Genomic DNA, 21,694 nt, shown 5'->3' on the forward strand with positions numbered 1-21,694 from the left:
CAAAAACATCTCTGATCTTTCACAACTTGCTCAAGAACAAAAAACTTGAAAGAGTGTAAAGGTCGTTCGATAATATGCCGTGCTAAAGCATTTTTAACATCTTGTTTTCTAATATTTAAAGCATGTTCATACACACTTTCTTTTAGCTTCCTGCTAGTTTTACCTACAGAGCATGCATCACACTCTATGCAGGAAGCACAATAAACCACATTAGATGTGTCACATGTGTAAAAATTCCATAGTCTAACTACTATATCGTTTATTATAAACTTATTACCAGTTAAAATAGACCGAAACTGGGAGCATCGACCGCACTTAAAAATGTTATTCCTGGCTCTACTTATCATTGCCGTACTCTCCAGTAAATTCTTGAAAGATTTATCCTTCCTAAAACAATCTTAGGACATTCACCTACAACTTCACCCACTCTATTATCACATTTTAAAATAACCCAATTTTTTCTAAGACTATTCACCACCATTTGACTGTCTAGTGTACAGGTGGTGATAAAACACCATCCACTATTTATTTATGATTTTTTACTTATATCATTAGTCACTCTTCAACCTATAACTAGGGAATCAAACCCATCAACATTTACAAATTCATCACACATCTCTTGGGGGGGATAACAGTGGTTTATAAAACTACTTCTTCCTTAATACTGTTAAGAAATGCTACTGGATAACCTCTATTTGAGAACATCTCCAAAACTATTTCCACTTCTTTTAAAAACAAATTATCCACCTAAACCATCCTAGCTATTCTTACAAGTTGGCCTTTCACCACCGCTTTCTTTTGAAAGTGTGGGTGCCAACTTTGGAAGTGAAGATACGTATTAGCAAATGTTCTTTTTCTGAAAATATTTCACTGGAAGCATCTCTGCTCCACATTTTTATATAACTCAATATCTAAATAGGATATTTTGTCCACTGCCATATTAAAAGTAAACTTCAAAAACTAATTGTATTATTTATGTACTCAATAAATTCATTAAGGTCATCCCTCGTTCCTGTCCATAAAATAAAAATATCATCCAGGAAATTAGTATAATACGTCCAAATATGAGGAAAAACAGCTATTAAAACATATCTACTCTCTCAATAAACCATAATCAGGTTCGCAAAACTGTGGGCACAAGCTGTCTGGAATTTATTTTTAAGTCCATGGTTTAAACGCCAGCTATCTGTTTGGGAAAAGTCCTCTTGAAGGATCTTGGTGTACTCTGGGGTGTTTATGATGGCACCAAGTTACAGCAATTTGCAAAGGTCAGCCAAAACCTGTTAAACATTTGCATTTACTTCTCAATATACACATATATATGTATACTTATACATGCATGTATATATATATATATATATATATATATATATATATATACACACACACACACACACACACACACACACAGCACTTCCTTAACAAAGTGAGCCCTAGCAGCATGCACACCCTTGGGCAAAGCAGGCAAAAAATTTCCAGACAAGATCACAGATGCCACATAACAGGTACAGTGCCTTCAGTGTTTATTTTTTTTTTTAATTCAGTATGTTCATGTTCACAACTGATATGGTTACATGGAATTCTGAAACACAGAAGCTGAGGCTAAGATTATCATCAATTCTAGACGCTGACCACAATTGCTGACCACAATGCAAGGAATACACTCAAAAATGTCAACTTGTAATAGAATTCTGCCGTACTACATATTTTAACAATAAAAAAGCTTACAAAGCTGTTGTATAGGGGAAGAAAAAGACCCCTTTGTCATCTCCAGTGCAGGGCTTTGCTCTCCCTTTACTTTACTATATTCCATCTGTTGTCATATGACTTTGGAAATAACTGCAACACTGGGATGTGTGTTTATTAACCTGTAAGTTAACTGCTCTTTTCTTGACCCCTTTTCCAAGAGGAACCACACCAGAAAGGCAAGGGTTAATGCAATATTTGGTAACTTACAGTAATTCAGTCAGGATGGTGGGAGGGAACTGGAGCACATGGGTAAAATCCATGTGAACAACGAGAGAATAAGAAAACTCCACAAAAATACTGGCTGGAGAATAGGCTGCAACCTCTAGAGCTGTGAGGCAGACAGCTTAAACACTGAATGCTAGGCATAGAGAGAAAAGTACAGTTGTGTACACTTACCAATGTAGATGTTCGAGTGTATTCATTATTGCAGTCATTACACTTGGGTTATCCTGCCAGGGGTAGCCCTCAGTTGCCCCGAATACCACAGGCTTAGTATTTCTACGTTGGTTGCAGTCGCTTCAGAACTGACGTCAGGTCGTCACTGGTATAAAAACAGGCAGCAGACACCATTACATCAGTTTTTCTTGTCCCAAATGTCAGTAGCCCCCAAACAAGGAGCTAAGTTATGGTGGAATAACACCACAAGTAGAAAGTAAATACCAATAGCCCTGTAAGGAGTGAGGAAGAGAGAGACAAGGGGGCTGGAGGGTGGGAAAACAGGACTGCAACAGTGAATACACTCGAACATCTACATTTATGGTAAGTGTACATAACTGTACTATGTTCTTCATGTTTCACTATTGCAGTCATCACACTTGGGTTGATTCCCAAAGCTGAAGAATGGGTGGAGGCAATCAAGAAGAGTTGGGGCTGGCTAGTATGCCCTGCACGACTGTGGTTGCAAAGCCTGCCCTGGATTTGGAAAAGATAGGCAGGTGGTAATGCTTGCTGAAGGTATGGACAGAACTCCATGTTGCAGCTTCTAGGATGTCCCTGGTAGGGACTCCTCTGAGAAATGCTGAAGAAGTTGAAGTTGCCCTAGTGAAATGTGTTCTGACCCCCGTGTGGGGGTGGTTTCCCCATGGTGTTTGTAAAAGAAATGGATACAATGTGCTATTCATTTGGAAATGGCTTATTTTGATATGGCTTTGCCCTCTGCCCCTGGTGCAAAGCTGACTAGCAACTGGTCAGATTTCCTAAAGGGCTTAGTCCTATCAAGGACTGTCTGTGCACATCTAAAGAGTGCAGGATCCTTTCCCCCTTATTTTGAGGTTTAGGGAACAAGGTGGGCTAATGGATAGATTGGTTGAGAGCCACACTGGACACCACTTTGGGCATGAAAGTTGGGTTAGTCCTGAGGGAGACTCCGTCAACATGGAAAATGATGAAGGGTTCCACAGCCATACGTGCTTGTAGCTCAGACACTCTTCTAGCTAAAGTGATGGCCAAAAGCAAGGCTGTTTTCCAAGAGAGGAATTTTAACTCTTTTGAAGCTGCAGGCTCAAAGGGGGGAGCGTGAGCTTTTCCAACATAAAGTTAAGGTCCAAAGCAGGAGTAGGGGTCTACTTGGTGGCCTTAAGTTGTTAGCCCCTCTCAGGAAATGCTTGATGAAAGGGTGCGAGAAGAGAGGTGGCTCAGTGCTGTAATGTGCAGAGATGGCAGAGGCATGGATTTTAATGGAAGAGAAGGAAAGGCCGCTGTGGAGTAGGTCTGCTAGGTAATCCACTATGAGAGGTAAGGATGGCTGTGTGCTGGGTCAGCTCCTTTAGTCTGAATCCAGGAATAATACCTTTTCCACTTGTCAGCATAGGATTTTCTAGTACTGGGTCATCTGGTTTCACGTATAACATCCAGGACCTGTTTGCATAGGCTGGGCACTGGAGGAGAAGTCAAGGAATAAGCCAGGCTGCTAGGTTCAGGGTGTGCAAATGTGGATGCAAGAACTCTCCCTCCTGCTGAGTCAGGAGAGTTGGAATCTGAGGGAGGTGCCATGGAGACAGACTGCGCAGTAGTGGGTGCCAGTGCTGGCGTGGCCAGTCTGGGGCAATCAGGATTGCCCTTGGTCTCTCCTCCCTTATTTTGAGTAGTACTCTGGTAAGAAGAGGAAGGGAGAGAAATGCATAAATTGAGAGGTCTTCCCAGTGGAAGGACAGGGCATCCACTTTCCAGGCCTTGCTGTGAGGTTCCCTGGTGCAGAATTTGCTGAGCAGGTGGTTGTAGGGGGAGGCAAATAGGTCCACCTTCGGGGTACCCCATTTCTGGGTCACAAGGCTGAAGGTGCTGTGGTTTAATTGCCACTCGTGTGGGTCTAGGAGATTTCTGCTTAAGTTGTCTGCCAGAGAGTTTTGGTTGCCTGGCAGGAATTGGGCTTGCAGGTGAATATGCATGGCTGAGGCCGTGTACCAAAGGGTCATGGCTAGCCTGCAGAGTGGGTTCCCCCCTGCTTGCTGATGTACCACATCACTGTGATGTTGTCGGTTTTGATTAGAAGAGGCCCCAGGGAGAGTAGGGATCTCACAGCTGTTAGAGCATGCTGAACAGCTAGCATCTCTTTCTGGTTGATGTACAGATGAATTTGATTTGGGCTCCAGTAGCCCTAAATGCACCTGCCATCCAGATGTGCACCCCAGGCATAGTCTGATGCATCTGTGGTTAGGCTCTGGGTGGCGTGGGGTTGTGTAAAGGGAAGTCCCTTGTTGTGGTTGCATGCTGCTGCCCACCAAAGGAACTCTTTCCTTAGACAAGGTATCATAGGTATGATAGTTTCCAGGTCCTGAGAATGTTGGCACCAAAGACTTTTTAAGTACCATTGAAGTTTCCTCATATGCAGTCTGGCATATGGAATTAGTAGAATGCAGGAGGCCATGAACCCTAAAGCATGCAGGATTTTCCTTGCAGATAACCAGGTTCTGGTGGCCACTGAGAGAAGTAGCCTGTCAAATAGGCTTGTTCTTCTGGAGTAAGGAATGGCATTCTGGGATTCTGTCCAAGCTTGCTCCCAGGAATTCAATTTTTTGACTGGGGACTAGTTTGGATTTCATTTCGTTGATCATGTACCCCAGTGAGGTTAGAAGGTCCTTTACAAATGTCAGGTGCTGCAACAGTTTTCCTGACTGTCTGCCTGAATCAGGCAGTCCAAGCAGAGGTAAATCTGAATATTTCGTTGTCTTTAAAAGGCAATGGCTGGATCCAGGCATTTTCTGAAAACTCTGGGAGCAGTGGATAAGCCAAAGGGAAGTGCAGAAAACTAATAATGCATAGATCCTGCCCTGAAACATAGACATTTCCTCCAGGAGTCCCTGATTGGGATATGCAGATAGGCCTCCTTTAGGTCTAGGGTGGCTAATCAGACATATTTTGACTGTATAGGGAGAAGCTGCTGTAGGGTTAGCATTTTGAATTTTGTTAACACCAGGAAGGTGTTTAGAATGGATAGATCTATGATTGGGAGCCAGGTGCCCTTTTTTCTGGGTACCAGGAAAAGTCTGGAATAAATACCTTGGCCTATCTGTTCTGCAGGAAGAGGCTGAATTGCCCTTATGGAGAGCAGGGACTGAACTTGGTTTTTGTGCCTCTGCCCACTGGTTTGGAGGAAGATCTGGGAACCCTTTTGGGGTTGGCATCATGTGGAAATAAAATTTGTACCCCTGGTATACTATATTGAGCACCCATCGATCGCTAGTGATGGAGGCCCAGTTTTTTGCATGGTAGGCAAGTTTTCCTCCTAGGGGTATGAGGAATTGGGCAGAAGTGAGGGGAGGAGTTGAGAAGTCATTGTGACTTCTTTCCATAAGTGGGTGGCTTACCACTCCCTGTTTTAGAAGTGGAGGTAGTCCATTGCTTAGATCTCTGCATACCCTGAGACTGTTGTCTGGGGGGGAGGGGTCTGCTTCCCCTAGGTCTAGTTTGAGGTGGCCTTGAGGGGGCTGGAAAGGACCAATGTTTTGAGGGGGCAATGCCTACTGAATCTTGGAGGCTGTACCTGCAAAAAATCTTTGACTGTCTGCATAGACTTAGCTTTTTCTTCCATCTTTTTTAAAACCTCTTCTGCTTTGGTGCTAAACAGATTGTCTTTGTTCAGAGGTGCATCCAATAATTTTGATTTGACATGGTCTGGCAAGGTCTGTTCCTTAAGCCAGGCATGCCTTCTAAGTGCAGCACCTGTGACTGCTGCCCTGCAAGATGCTTCTAGGGCTTCAAACACACATTGCAGGGTATGCTTGCTGACTTGGCTTGCAGAATGCATAAGCTCCTGTAATGCTTTATTTTCTGCACAGTCAGGGAAGGTAGATAATTTTTGCTCAATAAGTTCCATAGTATGTTGCTGGTATTTCAGCATGTGGAATTGACAATTTAATGCTCTAATGGCAAGAGTTGCAGAGGTGTATACTTTTTTACCCCATCAGTCTAACGCTCGGGAATCCCTGTCCGAGGGGGGTGGGATTCTTACCTGTAGTTGCTTTTATTCCTTTAGGTCCTTGGGAGATGACCTCTGAGTCAGCAGTAGGATTCTTGAAAAGAAATTTGTGTGAGTCAGGGACTCTGTAGTACCTGTCAGGTTTCTTGGGAGCAGGAGGTAGAGTATCAGGAGTTAGACTGGATTCCATAAAGACATCATCCACAACATCCAGAACAGGAGGGATAGCTAAGGGTCTGTGCTGTGGCAAATCTAAAAATTCCAAGTCTCTTTTTGGACTGAGAATAATCTTGACATTCCCAGTGGAAATGCTCTCTCAACTTATGTAGGGTCTCACCAAAAGAAAAATCCACTGGAGGAGAGACAGAAGGAATGGATTCCTCTGTATCTGAATCCTCATAAGCAGATAAGCATGTCTTCATAATCAGAAACCTCCCAGTCGTCGGACCCTTGGTCAGATAAAGCTGCTGGGGACAAGTCTCTTTCTTTTAGCAGTGGAAGGCTGGCTTCCCCTAATCGGCATGATGAGGTCTTCCACCATTTTAAGCATCTATGATTGTGGCAAGGAAGCAGGCGCTTGAGTTGGGTCATCGGTTTTTTAGGCACAGCTCGTACTCTGAGCCTTATAAACTCTGTAGTTTTAGAAAGAACTGAAGATGTAAAAGAAGTAGTCTGTCTCGAATATCGGTAGTAAGAAGAACTTCCTCAGAAGCTGGTGCCTGCACAGCGGCTCTGGACCCATCCAAGTTACAGACATCTGCAGGTTCCGTAGTGAAAAAAGTCTCTCGCGGCATACTGGACTCTGAACTGGTCTCGGTAGCGGCCTGCAAATCCATCAAAGCGGGCATCAGGGGCTGTGAAAGCGACTCACTGAGTACCGGCGAACTGGTGACTAGCTTAACGGAAGCATCATCGGCAGTTTTGGACCTGTGCAGTCTTGTCTTTGTCTTTATCCTTACGCTTTTTTGGAAGATCGGTAGTCGGATGGCTTACCAAAGCCATTTCGGAATACGGAGATCGAGAGCGAAGGTATTTAGCTACAATAAGAGCCCGACAACGAATAGTGCTGGCGTTGAATAGCAGCGAGGGACGTCGTGGTCTGGGCCTAAACAGGTGACGCAGTAAGAATGGAAATCTCTGTGTGGTATTTGCTTTCCACAGGTGAGACAATTGTTAACGTTTTCTGACATCGGTTAGAGTAAGAAAAAAGGATCCCCAATGGGGTACTTAGCTTTAGAAGACTTCAACTTCAATTTCGGAAAAGAAAACTCAGGTAGTGGCCAACTAGCACTCGTGCGAACTGCTTCTGCTTCGAGCTCCTCGGCAAGAAAGAATGATGTAATGGTGTCGCCTGCCTGTTTTTATACCACTGACGACCTGACATCAGTTCTGAAGCGACAGCAACCGGCGCAGAAATACTAAGCCTCTGGTATTTGGGCCGACTGAGGGTTACCCCTGGCAGGATAACCCAACTGTGATGACTGCAACAGTGAAACACGAAGAACATCTGGGCAAGGCCTCTCAAGGGGAATTCCCTAACTGATGACAGAGTGGATGTTTAAAAGTGTTGCCTGTGTTGAACTGCTTGTAAATCCCACTGGTAGTGTACTTTCTGAAAGAATATTCAAAAATGAATATTAAGGACTTGTTGGCTAACAGAGTACTAAAGGCAACTCTGCACTCCCTTCCAGGGAGTGGTTCTGGCTTAGGCAGATGACATGCATGGCATGGCACACATTCTGTATTATTAATTATGGTCACAATGAACAGGGAACAATAATGATTGTGTTTTCAATATGTTTTTCTTAAGATATGCCACTGTCCTCCCACTTTTCAAAAACATGTATATCCGTCCAAGTATATATTCCTTACCATTGCCCTTGTGGCCCAAGTTGCGGCTGAAAAGGATCTCCACTTATATGGTTAACAAGTAAACAACAGAAGATGCAAAATAAATGTATCCAACCAAAAACAATGAAATACTGGGTGCAGCACAGACCCTTGAAAGGGAGCTTGTAAAAACTGAGGATGAGGAAAGCAGCAGCATTGTCATTTTTTTAGCCTCAGCTATACTGCCGCCATTAAATATGCTGGGGAGTGATGTAGTGCGGAAATGTTTTGGCAGCAGTACACCCCTGCTATCAGTGGGTCATTCTACAAAAGTCATGCAGATCGACAATTTGAAGAAACATTGCACTGGATAACAACCAAATTGCTAAGGAGTCAGTAGGGGTGTTATAAAGGATATCTGCATCCATATATTTGATTTTATTGCACTTCTTTGTCTTACTAGCATCATGCTCAGCCATCCTTTGTGACAGACAGCCATTGTGATACATCTCATGGCTAACCACTGATAAAGATCCATAAGATCATACTTAACCAAGGTCGTTGCTATGAATGTCAGAATGTCAGCTCTTCAAGAGACAGAGAACCTGAAAGCTGCATTTACTGGCCTAGGTCAACTGTTGTCAGGAAGGAATGCTAAACCACACACAAAGTCTGAAACAAGGGGCCAACAAAAGATTTCAGATACAGATCATCACAAGAAATCATAAGTTAGTACATTTCTCAAGCTACATTACTGACTACAAAGATGAATCAGTTATGCAGGTATTCTGATATGAAATGGAAAGCAAATGTTTTTGATGTCTTGTGATTGCAGATTAGCCTATACCAATACTGGACACTAGAGCTTGCTATGGTAACTTACAAAAGGAATCATGAATATAGTTCACAGTGTAATAATTGTATGTTTGTAAGATTCTGTTACTTAATCATTCAATAAAAACTAAAAGGCAGTCACTTCTGAAACACCAGCACCTACCTGTTGAATACCCAGACACAGATAATAAATGCTATCTGGTTCATATCGCTCTCCATTTGGTCGTGTTATTTCCTTTACAAACTGTGCAAGCCCATAATTTAGTTCTGCTGCAGTACATGATAAAATATCTTCTTTTATCCGCATTGGTTTGGCTACAAATTAAAAAAAGAGAAATGTAAATTAATTGTACTAATAATTTAAGCGAATGAAGCTAAAACTGGTGCACAGGCAAAAAGATGCAGACCAACAGAAAGTACCTGCAAAAGTAAATCAACAGAAATATTTCTTGTACAATACTAAGTTTAGACAAGTTCAGCAAAAACACACAGCTCTGCCCGTGAATTCTTTTTTCACAAGTTACTTTACTGAAAATGATCACAATATTGGAAATACAGGATTCATCTGTAAAATGACTACGAAGAGGTAAAAGCAGAAAAATTTAAATGCCAGAAGTAAATAAGTACAAAAATGTCAGCAGGTGAGAAGCACACAAACTCACGTCCAAATTTAAGTTCATCACTTTTGTCAGCCACTTCTCCAGAGTGCTTTGTTTGGACCCAGTGTTTCCAGGCGTTGACCCCATATGTATAATGTAGACTTGTACAGGGTGGCTGGCTGCTTAAAGAGTCCCGTGAACAGCTTTCTGATACTGCCACTCTCTTGTGACTCTGAAGAGCAGAAAACAAAAATATTTGGAATTCTTAGTACATAAATGACCCAACCAGACAAGATGATAACATTTTACAGGAGACACATTACTTTCTGTCAGCAGCTGCAAGCAATCAGTAAAACTACATTCAGAGAATCAAAAATTATGTACTTTCTATACCTGTCATCACTGAAACTGTCTTGTAAACAGGTAAAGTTATGAAAAAAGTAGATACTTCATGCATATCCGAGGTATAGGTTAATAAATTAACCCCCAATATGAATCCCTAGTAGGTGGACCTTACAAAAAGCTCAAATACCAAGTTTCTTTGGCAGTAAGCATCCAACAGTAAAGTACAGTTGTGTACACTTAACATAAATGTAGATGTTCGAGTGCATTCACTGTTGCAGTCATTACATTTGGGTAATCCTGCTGGCAGGTTGCCCTCAGCCGGCCTGAATTCCAAAGTCCTGGGTCCTGCATCGGCCGCTGTAGCCCCTTCCCTGACATCAGGTCGTCAGGGGTATAAAAGATGTGGCCGACACCATTTTCTTTAGTTTTTCTTGCCCCAGATGTCAGGTGCCCCCTAAAAGGGTAGCCAAAATTTATATACATATAAATACATGCACCAATATAAACTTTTCATTCATCTACAAGCAAATACACCACATAGGTTGTATAAATCAGTGAACGAAAGATAGGTTCCATCAGAAGAAAAGGGGGATGGTGGATGGGTAACCTGGACTGCAACAGTGAATACACTCGAGCATCTACATTTATGGTAAGTGTACACAACTGTACTATGTTCTTCGTGTTTCACTGTTGCAGTCATTACATTTGGGTAGAGTCCCAAAGCTATGGATGGGAGGCTGGAGCTAAACAGCATTAGGAGCGGCTATGAAGCCCTGCAGAACTGCAGTGGCAAAGCCTGCCCTGGATTTAGAGGAGAGTGGCAGATGATAGCGCTTGGTAAAGGTGTGCAATGAACATCAAGTAGCAGCCTCTAAAATGTCCTTGGTTGGTACTCCCCTGAGAAAGGCTGCTGAAGTGGCTGCAGCTCTGGATGAATGTGGCCTAATGCCCTTAGGCACTGGCTTGCCATGGTGTAAGTAGCAGAAACAGATGCAGTGGCCTATCCACTTTGAAATAGTCTGCTTTGAGATCGCCTTTCCTTGTGATGCTGCAGCATATGCTACTAGTAATTGTTCTGTCTTTCGGAAAACTTTGGTTCTGTCCAAGTAGAATCTAAGCTGTCTGTGGACATCCAAAGAATGCAGAATTCTCTCCCCCTTGTTCTGTGGATTTGGATAAAAAGTTGGCAGATGAATAGTTTGGTTAAGAGCCACACTGGACACCACCTTAGGCATAAATGTTGGGTTTGTCCTCAGAGAGACCCTGTCTGGATAAAAAATGATAAAAGGTTCCACAGCCATGAGTGCCTGAAGCTCTGAAACTCATCTTGCAGAAGTTATTGCTAGGAGCAGAGCTGTTTTCCAAGACAAAATCTTTATATCAGCCATTGCAGCTGACTCAAAAGGTGGCAGGGTGAGTTTTTCCAAGACATAGTTGAGGTCCCATGCAGGCATTCGTGATGATCTTGGAGGCCTTAAGTTTTTGGCTCCTCTGAGGTACTGTTTTAGTAAGGGATGAGAAAAAAATGGTGGCTCTGTATTGTAATGAGCCGATACGGCAGAGGCATAAATTTTAATAGATGAAAAAGATAGACCTTTGTCCAGCATCTCATTTAAGTGTTGCAAAATCTGAGGAATGTTTGGCACAGCTGTATCAGTTCCTTGTGCCTGGTTCCAAGCACAAAATCTCTTCCATTTTCCAGCATAAGATTTTCTAGTACTAGGCCTTCTGGCCTCCAAAATGACATCCATCACAGCTTTACTGAGAGGAGTGTTTTGAATGACTACATTATCCGCCATGCTGCCAGGTTTAAAGTCCTGAGTTGGCTGTGCAGGATCTGATTGTTTTGCTGGGACAGCAGATGATGTATCTGAGGCAAGGTCCAAGCTGGGCATTGAGACAAGCTCCTTAGTATTGGATACCAGTACTGGCGGGGCCAGTCTGGGGCAATTAGTATCATCCTTGGCTTATGCTGTCTGACCTTTAGGAGTTCCTTGGGGAGGAGAGGCAGGGGGGAAATGTGTATGATAGTTTTTTCCAGCTGAAAGATAGGGCGTCCACTTTCCACGCTTGTCTGTGATAAATCCTTGTACAGAATCTTTTTAGTTGGTAGTTGTGAGGGGAGGCAAATAGATCTATGTCCGGGCATCCCCATTTCCTTGTTATCATGCTGTAGACTTGTGGTTCCAGGTGCCACTCATGGGGATCCATGAGGTTTCTGCTTAGGTCGTCTGCCAGAGTATTTTTCCTTCCTGGCAGGAATTGTGCCTGCAGGTGCACTTGGTAAGTCAATGCTGTGTCCCACAAAGTCATGGCTAGTCTGCAAAGAGGATAAGAATGAGTGCCCCCCTGCTTGTTTATATACCACATTACCGTGGCGTTGTCTTCTTTATCATTAGTTGTCCTGGATGCAGTAGGTCCTTGAAGGCTGTCAGGGCATTTTGAACTGTTAGCATCTCTTTTTGATTGATATGTAGATGCATTTGGTTTGAGGTCCATGCGCCCTGAATGCATCTTCCTGCCATCTGGGCCCCCCAGGCGTAATCTGATGCATCCGTTGTTAGTGTTTGCCTGGCTGGGCGTAATGTGAATGGCTGTCCCTTGTTTTGGTGACAAGCCTTTGCCCACCATCGAAACTCCTGCTGCAGGCAGGGAATGAGAGTAATCATAGTTTCCAGGCTGTGGCAATGTTGAGTCCAAACACTTTTTAGGTACCATTGAAGTTTCCTCATATGCAGTCTTGCATATGGAATTAGTAGGATGTAGGATGCAGGATGCCATGAAGCCCAGAGCCTGGAGAACTTTTCTTGCAGATAACTGGGCCTTTGTTGCCACCATTTTGAAATAGGTAAGTCAGTTGCCTTTGTTTGTCTGATGTGAGATAAGCCATCTGGCAAGTTGTATTTAAGCTTGCACCCAGGAATATTATCTCTTGAGAGGGTACTAGTTTTGATTTCTTTTCGTTGACTGTGTACCCTAGGCATGTTAGAAGTCTTTTCACAAACGCCAGATGCTGTAGAAGAATGTCCTTGTTCTCTGCTTGAATTAGACAGTCGTCCAAGTAAGGATATATTTGTATTCCTCTTTGTCTGCAGAATGCAATTACTGGTGCCAGGTACTTTGTAAATACCCTGGGCGCAGTAGATAAGCCAAAGGGCAGTGCAGAGAATTGGTAATGCATTGAGCCAGCCTTGAATCTGAGGTATCTTCTGCATATTTGTCTGATTGGGACATGCAGGTATGCCTCTTTTAGGTCTAAAGTCACAAGCCAAGCGTTCTTGCCCAGCATGGGCAGAAGCTGCTGCAAAGTGAACATCTTGAATTTTGGAATATCCAGGAATGTGTTCAGAATAGATAGGTCCAGTATTGGCCTCCAGGCCTTGTCCTTTCTGGGTACCAAGAACAGTCTTGAGGAAAATCCTTGTCCCTGCTCTTGCTCTGGTACTAGTTGAATGGCCCCCATGTCAATGAGAGATGAGACTTGTTTTTGTGCCTCTGCCCAATGATTTTTTGGCAGATCTGGTCAGCCGTTTGCTTTTGGCAGGGTATGGAAAAAGAACTTGTAGCCTTGTGACACGATATTTGAGACCAACAAACAAATGCGAAGAGACCAAAAACTGCTGAAAGTGCGGACTGCACACAATAAGAGAACGCTGGTAAAAGCAAACCACAAGTTTATTGTTGCAAAACACAATCCAAGTAATTCCTGGTAAAAGTAAGCGCTTTCGGCAAGTTAAAATAACCCGCCTTCATCAGACAAATGATTAGACAAGGGCAAAAATATTTTATACTTGACAATTAAAACAGCGACCCAATGGTATAAAACCGCATTAGTTAATTAAGGTAGCTCCTTGGAAACCTTAAAGAGATATGAGTTTCCAAATACAGTTGAAAAGGAGCTCTACAGGCAATAAAAATGACATTGCAATGATGAAATAAATGATAGTACAACCTTACGAACTAGGTAAGTGTACTTTAAATACATAGAAACATAGATGCTCGTTCGCATAAAATCATGTGGCAATAAGGTAAACAAGAGCACCAAAAATACTGCACGGCTAAAGTGGAACACCCTGAAAGATCTGATATTTGCCAGTGCCCTCAGTCAACTACTACTGTAGGAAATTGAGTTAAACAACCAGAGTGAACCCTTCCCAAAACGCATTTAAATACATTTCTATGTTTGCAGCAGTAGGTATTTAAAACTGAATTACACCTAATCAGCACTAACAAAAATTGAACGGCAATGTAGACTTATGGTAAAACCTATACATCGTAGGCCAATGGTGAATAAGGCTTCAATGCCACAAAAAATTAGATAGCCAAGCATACTTGAAGATTCAAATCAATCAAATTAAACCTCAAGATGAATACAAAAGATACTAAGGTAAATGACTATATAAAGTGTTTACCTGTTATGAGAAAGCCATTTTAAAACACATTTTATTGACAAACCCTCATTAATACCAGGGGATATGTGAGCCCTGGTCCTGATCTGCCATAGCAGCTCGTCAATTTCTAAACGTAATTGCCATGGTCCACCCCTGATGTCGATGTCTCTCTGTTGTAAAACACAAAAGTAAAAGGAATGCCCTGTGTACTCTATACAGTGTCTGGCTAGGGCATTAGTAACATCTTCTTTGATGATGGCATGTTGATGTTCGTAAATTCTGCTTTTTAGCTTTCTCTCGGTTTTACCGATATAGAACGCCCTGCATAGGTCACAAAGTGCTACATAAGTCACCGCCTTGGACTCACAATTGTGATGTCCAGTGACCCTGTATTCCTTGCCATTGATGTTAAACTTGTTCACTACCTTGATATGTTTACATTGGGAGCATGCTCCACATCTAAACATACCATTGGGTCTGTTAGATGTATGATGTGGTCTTTCTAAAATGCTTTTCATGTTTTCACCTCTTCTATATGTGATCTTAGGAAATTCACCCAAAACCAGGCAGAGGGATCTATCATGTTTGATAATTTCCCAGTTTTTGTTGACAATTTCTTTGATTTTCAAAGAATCAAAGGAATAAGTATGTAAGAAGCTGGTCTTAAAACTGGTCCTATCATGATTTATGTCATGGACAAGAATAGACCTATCTTGAAGAGGTGTGAGGTCATCACAAAATGCTGGACTGGCATTACTATGTCCTAACAACAAGGGGACGAAATGACCTGAGTCACGTTTATGCATGACCTCTGTTACTACTGCAGCTAGAAACATGTTAGTGAGGTTGTTACATTCTGCTAGAAAGTCGTCTGAATCAGTTACCATACGGGCAGCTCTAACTATCTGCCCTTTGATGACCGCTTTCTTTTGGTGATATGGGTGGTTACTTGAAAAGTGTAAAAAAGCGTTGGAATATGTTGGTTTTCTATATATCCGACTTATGAATCTTTGGTTAACACTATCCTTGATTAACAAAATATCGAGATAGTTAATCTCACAATCTTGAATGTTGTATGTAAATTCTAAAAAATCTGTTGTTTTTGTGATTCTGTCTATGAATGTCGGAATCAACGCTTTTTCACCATTCCAGATGCAAAAAATGTCGTCCTGGTAACATGTTGCATAAAGAACTCATCCTTAAAAAGAAAGGTAGACTCCCAATGGGCAAGCACTGCGTTGGCGAAGGTTCCACCACAGGGTGAACCCATGGCAACACCCGAGGTTTGTAAATAAAACTTCCCTTCGAAAATAAAGAAGTTGTTGGATAAAACGATTTCCAACAGAGTTTCTATAAGATTGATGGTATCATGTTCAGCATTTTTTGCCGTCATGAACTCCCTCACCCAGGCTAGGCCAATCTGTTGAGGAATGACAGTATATAGGTCCTTGACATCAATAGTGAGAAGCACCATGGTATCATTGTAAGAAAGCTTATTGATATCGCTTAAAAACGACCACGAGTCCTTACAAATGTGCCTCTCACTACCAATCAAGGGTTTCAAAATACTGTCCACATATTTCGCACATGCTTGGGTGATAGAACCTCTCCCATCTATGATGGGTCTAAAAGGGGGCGCAACCAGACTTTTATGTAGTTTAGGTGTGCCAAAGAATGCAGGAATTCTTGGGGCCGCCATGGTCAAGTATTTAAAAATGTCCATGTCGATATAACCCTCCAAGAAAAGATCATTGAGCATGTTGTTAATTTTCCTATAAGCCCCATTGATCTCATTCAGAGATGATATTGCATAGGCAGGCGAATCAAGATGTTGGACCATGTATTCAACGTATTTGTAATGATCCATAAAAACAATGCCCCCACCTTTGTCTGGTTTCATAGCTCTTATATGGCAATCTTGTATTAAATGAATGAAATCCATTTCCAAGGGGGCAATATTAGAAGAATTCTTCTGGTTATTATACATAACATGGTTCTTAATAGCCCACATGTCCATCTCACACATTTTTTCAAAAGATTGCAAGGTGGGGTGTAATGGAGGATTATAAGAGCTAGCTACCCTAAGTAGGCTAACTGCAGTTGAATCATTACCCATGATACAGTTTAAGTTGAGTTTACGTATGAATACTTTTAGGTCAATAATCAACCTCCCTATGTCCATGGGGCGCCCTGGCACAAAAGAAAAATCCTTAGCAAGAAAGTCTATAATGTCCTGTGATATGACCAAAGAAGTATAGTTATACACAGTGAAGTCCCCGTTAGAACTCTGGTACAGGATTGGATGAACACCAAAATTCGTTAGGTCTATCACCTCCTGCGACCTCGTCTCCTGTTCCTCGGATTGGTCTGAGGTTGGGCTCGAGGGCGATTGTTCCCCCGGTGGTTGTTCACTACCTGAAAATCCTGGTCGTTGATGTTATTATGAAAATCAGGGTGATCAGTTACTAGAGGGATCAGCTCATCTGCTGCAAGAGGAGGATTTATGATATTACTGTGGTTGTTGTTATTCAGTCTAGGGCTTCTTCTAACAGGTCTACTATTACCATTATTGTTGCTGGTATTTTCGGTATTGAACTGGGGAAGCTGAATATGATTAGAACCAGCTGTTGAAAAGTCACCAGGGTTATTAGTTGGACCCTGGGTAAGTCTAGGATAAGCGCATTTATTTGCGTAATCCTTGATGTCCCTAGCTAGTTTCTTTTTCTTGTTAGAAGTTAATTTGACGAGGGTAGCGTCAATGCTAGAAAAAATCCTACAAAATTCATACTTGTAGCGAGGGAACTCGGCATCTGATTTAATTTCTGCTTCCAATATTTCGATTTCCGATTTTAAATTACAAATGTCAGCAGTATAAAACCCTATTAGGGCTAGTAAAAATTCGAACCCTTGTCTATCAAAGAGCTCGATCAACTCATGGTAAAAGGGTGAAGCTTCTGTTAGGCCAGCTGGAAAGCGCCATTGGCGTAGTCCTTTAGGAATGACTTTATTTCTAATGCATTCCTGTAGATATGCTGTCTCCAACTGTAATTTTTTACACTTAAACAGTTTTACATCAAAGATGTCAATTTTACTATCCAAGTTCTGATTGTCCACAGCCAAAGGCTCAAGATTATTATCTTGCGTGTTGTTACTATTTGTAAAAAAACTATTATTGTCTAAAAAGTTTTTAATAACTGGGATCCCATCCAAATAACGAGTGCCAGTCGCATTCGTTCTTGTTTGTGCTACAGGTTGGACTGGGTCCCTTAAAGATGAATTGATAGGAGCTAAAAGAAACTGCTGTGTACCTGTAATTGCTGCATTGCGACCACTTGCCTCAGTAGAAGAAATATGGTTAGCCGACAAGCGAGGTGAACGCTGACCGTTAGGAATGGAAGCTTCACCGGAATCCGTTGCAGTTGAATTGCTGTCATTTGGCGAAATGCTCGTTGTTGCAGCTGGATTGGAAAAGGCATCCACCTTCTGCGTTAATACGTCCACTCGATGGAGCAGCACCTCAATGAGTTGTGTGAGGTTCGTTTGATGGGAATCCGAACTGTTATTGCCCAAGTCTCCTTGTGAAAAAATAGACGGTGAACCAGCATCTCTAGTGTCGTCTGCCATAAAACCACGAGTACAACAAACAAATGCGAAGAGACCAAAAACTGCTGAAAGTGCGGACTGCACACAATAAGAGAACGCTGGTAAAAGCAAACCACAACTTTATTGTTGCAAAACACAATCCAAGTAATTCCTGGTAAAAGTAAGCGCTTTCGGCAAGTTAAAATAACCCGCCTTCATCAGACAAATAATGAGACAAGGGCAAAAACATTTTATACTTGACAATTGAAACAGCGACCCAATGGTATAAAACCGCATTAGTTAATTAAGGTAGCTCCTTGGAAACCTTAAAGAGGTATGAGTTTCCAAATACAGTTGAAAAGGAGCTCTACAGGCAATAAAAATTACATTGCAGTGATGAAATAAATGATAGTACAACCTTACGAGCTAGGTAAGTGTACTTTAAATACATAGAAACATAGATGCTCATTCGCATATTTGAGACCCACTTGTCTTGTGTTATAATGTGCCAATTTTGTGAAAAAAGTGCTAATTTTCCCCCTAAGGGGGCTGCCAGAAAAAAGTGCTTGGTGCAGGCAGGGGGAAGTCATTGGGATTGTTTCCTGAATGGTTGTGATTTTTCTTCTCCAACTTTGGAGGTAGAAGCCCCTCATTGCTTTGAGCGGAATGAACCTTGCACCTGGGATCTGCCTCTAGGGCGTCTGGGTCTGCCCCTTTGAGGTCTGTTTGACACAGGAAAGGACCAATTCTTTGTTGGCCAGTGTCTACTAAACCTAGGTGACTGTACTTGTAAAAAATCTTTTGACAGTTTGCATAGATTTAGCTTTGTCCTCCATTTTCTTTAACACCTCTTCTGCCTTAACACCAAACAAAGTATCAAGGTGCATCTAATAATTTAAGTTTAACATGATCAGGCAAATTTTGTTCCTTTAACCAAGCATGCCTCCTAATTACAGAACCCGTAACTGCGGCCTTGCAGGAGGCCTCTAAAGAATCAAAACCACATTGCAAAGTATGCTTTCCAACTTGTTCAGCTGCATGCAACAGATCCAGCATTTCCTTGTTTTCTGCACATTCAGAGTTTAATATAATTTTCTGTTTAAGCAATGCCATGACATGTTGCTGATATTTGAGCATATGAAACTGACAGTTTAAGGCCCTTATAGCCAAGGTAGCAGATGTGTAAACCTTCTTTCTTTATCTATCCAGTGCCCTAGAATCCGTGTCAGAGGGAGTAGGGTTTTTTGCAGCGGAAGCCTTAACTCCTTTGGGACCCTGAGAAATAGTTTCTGGGTCTGCAGCAGGGTTTTTAAAGAGGAATTTATGTGAGTCAGGAACCCTGTAATATCTGTCAGGCTTAACAGGAGCTGGAGGCAAGGAGTCAGGGGTAAGACAAGACTCCGAAAACACATCATCTACAATGTCTAACATAGGAGGGATGGCTAGTGGCTTGTGTTGAGGTAGGAACAGGAAATCTCTAACCCTCTTTTTAGATTCTGAAAAATCTTGGCTCTCCCAGTGGAAATGCTCCCTCATGGTATGTAAGGTTTCCCCAAAAGAATAGTCCTCAGGAGGAGAAGCTGAAGGTATAGATTCGTCAGCATCAGAATCGAATCCTCATAGGGGGGAAAAGAATATTCCTGATCAGAAGAGGAATCAGAAGACATGGAAACCTGATCTGAAGATTCATAGTCAGACTCTTGCCTAGGCCTCTTATCAGTAGGGGGATGGGAACCCCTCATCAAGGTAATCAAGTCTTCGGCCATTTTGAGCATCTGCTTTTTGGGCATGGAGGCCTGTCCATATGGCTCTTGAGTTTGCTTCTTTGTCTTTGAAGGTGCTTTAGTCTTTGCCTTTGAAGTCGGTTTAATGTATAGATGTTTAGGTCTGAATACACCCTCAGAAGCCGGTGCCTGCTCAGCGGCTCCGGACTCATCTAAAGGAATAGCGTCCGAGGCTCCAATACCTTGAGTTTCCAGTGGCATAGCAGACTCCACATGGGAGTTGGTAGCGGCCTGCAACTCTAAAGTAGTGGGCGTCAGGGGCTGCGAAAGCACCTCACTGAGAACCGGTGAACCGGTAACTGGCTTAGGAGAAGCTTCGTCATTGGTTTTGGACCTTGGTTGTCTTTCTTTTTCTTTGCGTTTTTTGTGAACTCCGGTAGTCAGATGGCTTTCCGACGACATTTCTGGATAATTAAACCTGCGTCCAAAGTAGTTTAATGCAAAATCATACCAATGCTTAATAGTGTGTTGGTTAAATCTAGCACAAAACCGACAACCTGAAACGTTATGGTCAGGGCCTAGGCAAGGAATACAGTAAGAATGAAAGTCCTTATGAGGTATTTGCTTCCAACAAGAAATACAATTAACCTTTTCTGACATCGGTCTGGAGCAAAAAAAAGTTTCCCCAACAGGGTACTTAGCTTTATAGAACACTTCGGATCTGAAATTCGAATTCGAAAATCTCAAGAGTCGGCCGACCGGCACTTGCGAACTGCTTCAGCTTCGGGCACCGCGCGGCAAGAAAGACTAAAGAAAATGGCGTCGGCCGCATCTTTTATACCCCTGATGACCTGACGTCATGGAAGGGGCGACAGCGGCCGACACAGAACCCAGGACTTTGGAATTCAGGCTGGCTGAGGGCAACCTGCCAGCAGGACTACCCAAATGTAAGAACTGCAACAGTGAAACACGAAGAACATCTCCATTTCCATTCAAGGAAAGTGAATGTGGTAAAATAGCAATCCAACCACTTTCTTTTGCTTTAATTAAAAGCACCTCAATGATCGACAAAGCCACATAGGTAGGCCTTTATATACCATCCCACAGTTCCACAGAGCTCACAAGCATATTCAGAGTCATAGGTTGTTACTAGGTTAATGACCAGTTGAGCTCTTACAAGCCTAGCCACGTGCCTCAAACCATTTGGGTCCCGAGTATCATGGCGTGTACATGGAGGGGCTCATGTTAGTAGGGAGGAAGTAACTAAGGATCTGTAAAGGAGAGTGGGTGTTAGGATAACACTTTTCTTATTGATGGCTCCTGTCCTTAAGGGTCATGGGTGCCAGACTGGGTGTAAATTTATGATTTACAATCCAAATGTCAAGGTTCTTTTGAACAGGGTCCAACATGAACAGATGGGGAACCCATTTCATAGTGCAGGGATCCTTTAGTACACATCTGTCTCTCCAGCACATTCTGTTTATGTCACAAGCAAAGTTCAGATTCCTAGATCTAATGTTTCTGGTGCTGTTTTGTTTTGCATATCTGCAGCAGATTAATCGGAGGTGGGCCTGAGTAAACCCTGTAAGCCAAGCAAAGATCTCTCAGCAGCCCTTAAGAGACTGAATATAGAGATAGACCCTTTAGGCGATCAGTGTGGGACAAGATTTTCATGTCCTGAATTCTCTTGGTGAGAAATCTTTGTTGGCATTCTAGCTGCTGCAAGTTGTCTGGTTAGATACATGCCAAAGGGGGCACTGTATTCAATGATAATGGGAGACACAAATAATTTTCTTACTATATTAGCTACCTGCTTGTCAAAGGCCAGACTGCTGTCTACATAGGTTCTCAGATACCTTATTACTGAGTCAGCTCTTAGGGGTGTTTTAGCGATCTAGTAATTAACTTGGGTTGAATTTTTCCCAAAGGGCATTATAATGTGTTTTCTGGCACTGAGTTGTAGGCCATGGCTCTGGCACCAGTCAATTAACTGTTGGTGTCTGCCCTACTGATTCCAGAGTACTGGTTGCATATAGCGCCATCCAGGCAAAGCTAGGTAACAAACTGAATTTTTGCACATGAAGTTATTCAAGATTACTGCTGTATCTCAATTTATTGTATTTTCCTGCAGTTTACCATTATAAAGTGCCACTGATTTTTCACTGCCTGTGCTGTTGTTCTCTGCACTGTAGTCACTTTAGAAGTGTGTTTCTAGACAGCTGT

General features: G+C 42.4%; 1 protein-coding gene across 2 annotated transcripts in view; it reads right to left on the reverse strand.

Annotated features, from left to right (window-relative positions):
• The window catches only part of ZMYM3 (zinc finger MYM-type containing 3), a 3,891,108-nt gene that overhangs the window by 942,517 nt on the left and 2,926,897 nt on the right, over positions 1–21,694 (reverse strand). For both annotated transcript variants that reach the window (XM_044056844.1, XM_044056843.1), the window contains exons 20-21: positions 9,493–9,661; positions 8,994–9,145 (exon numbers count right to left, since the gene is read on the reverse strand). In XM_044056844.1, coding sequence (XP_043912779.1) covers positions 8,994–9,145; positions 9,493–9,661 — 321 coding nt within the window. The remainder of the gene's footprint in view (positions 1–8,993; positions 9,146–9,492; positions 9,662–21,694) is intronic.

The sequence above is a fragment of the Protopterus annectens genome, chromosome 14.part0 (genome assembly GCF_019279795.1).
Source record: "Protopterus annectens isolate FY-2018-M chromosome 14.part0, PAN1.0, whole genome shotgun sequence".
NCBI lineage: Eukaryota > Metazoa > Chordata > Ceratodontiformes > Protopteridae > Protopterus > Protopterus annectens.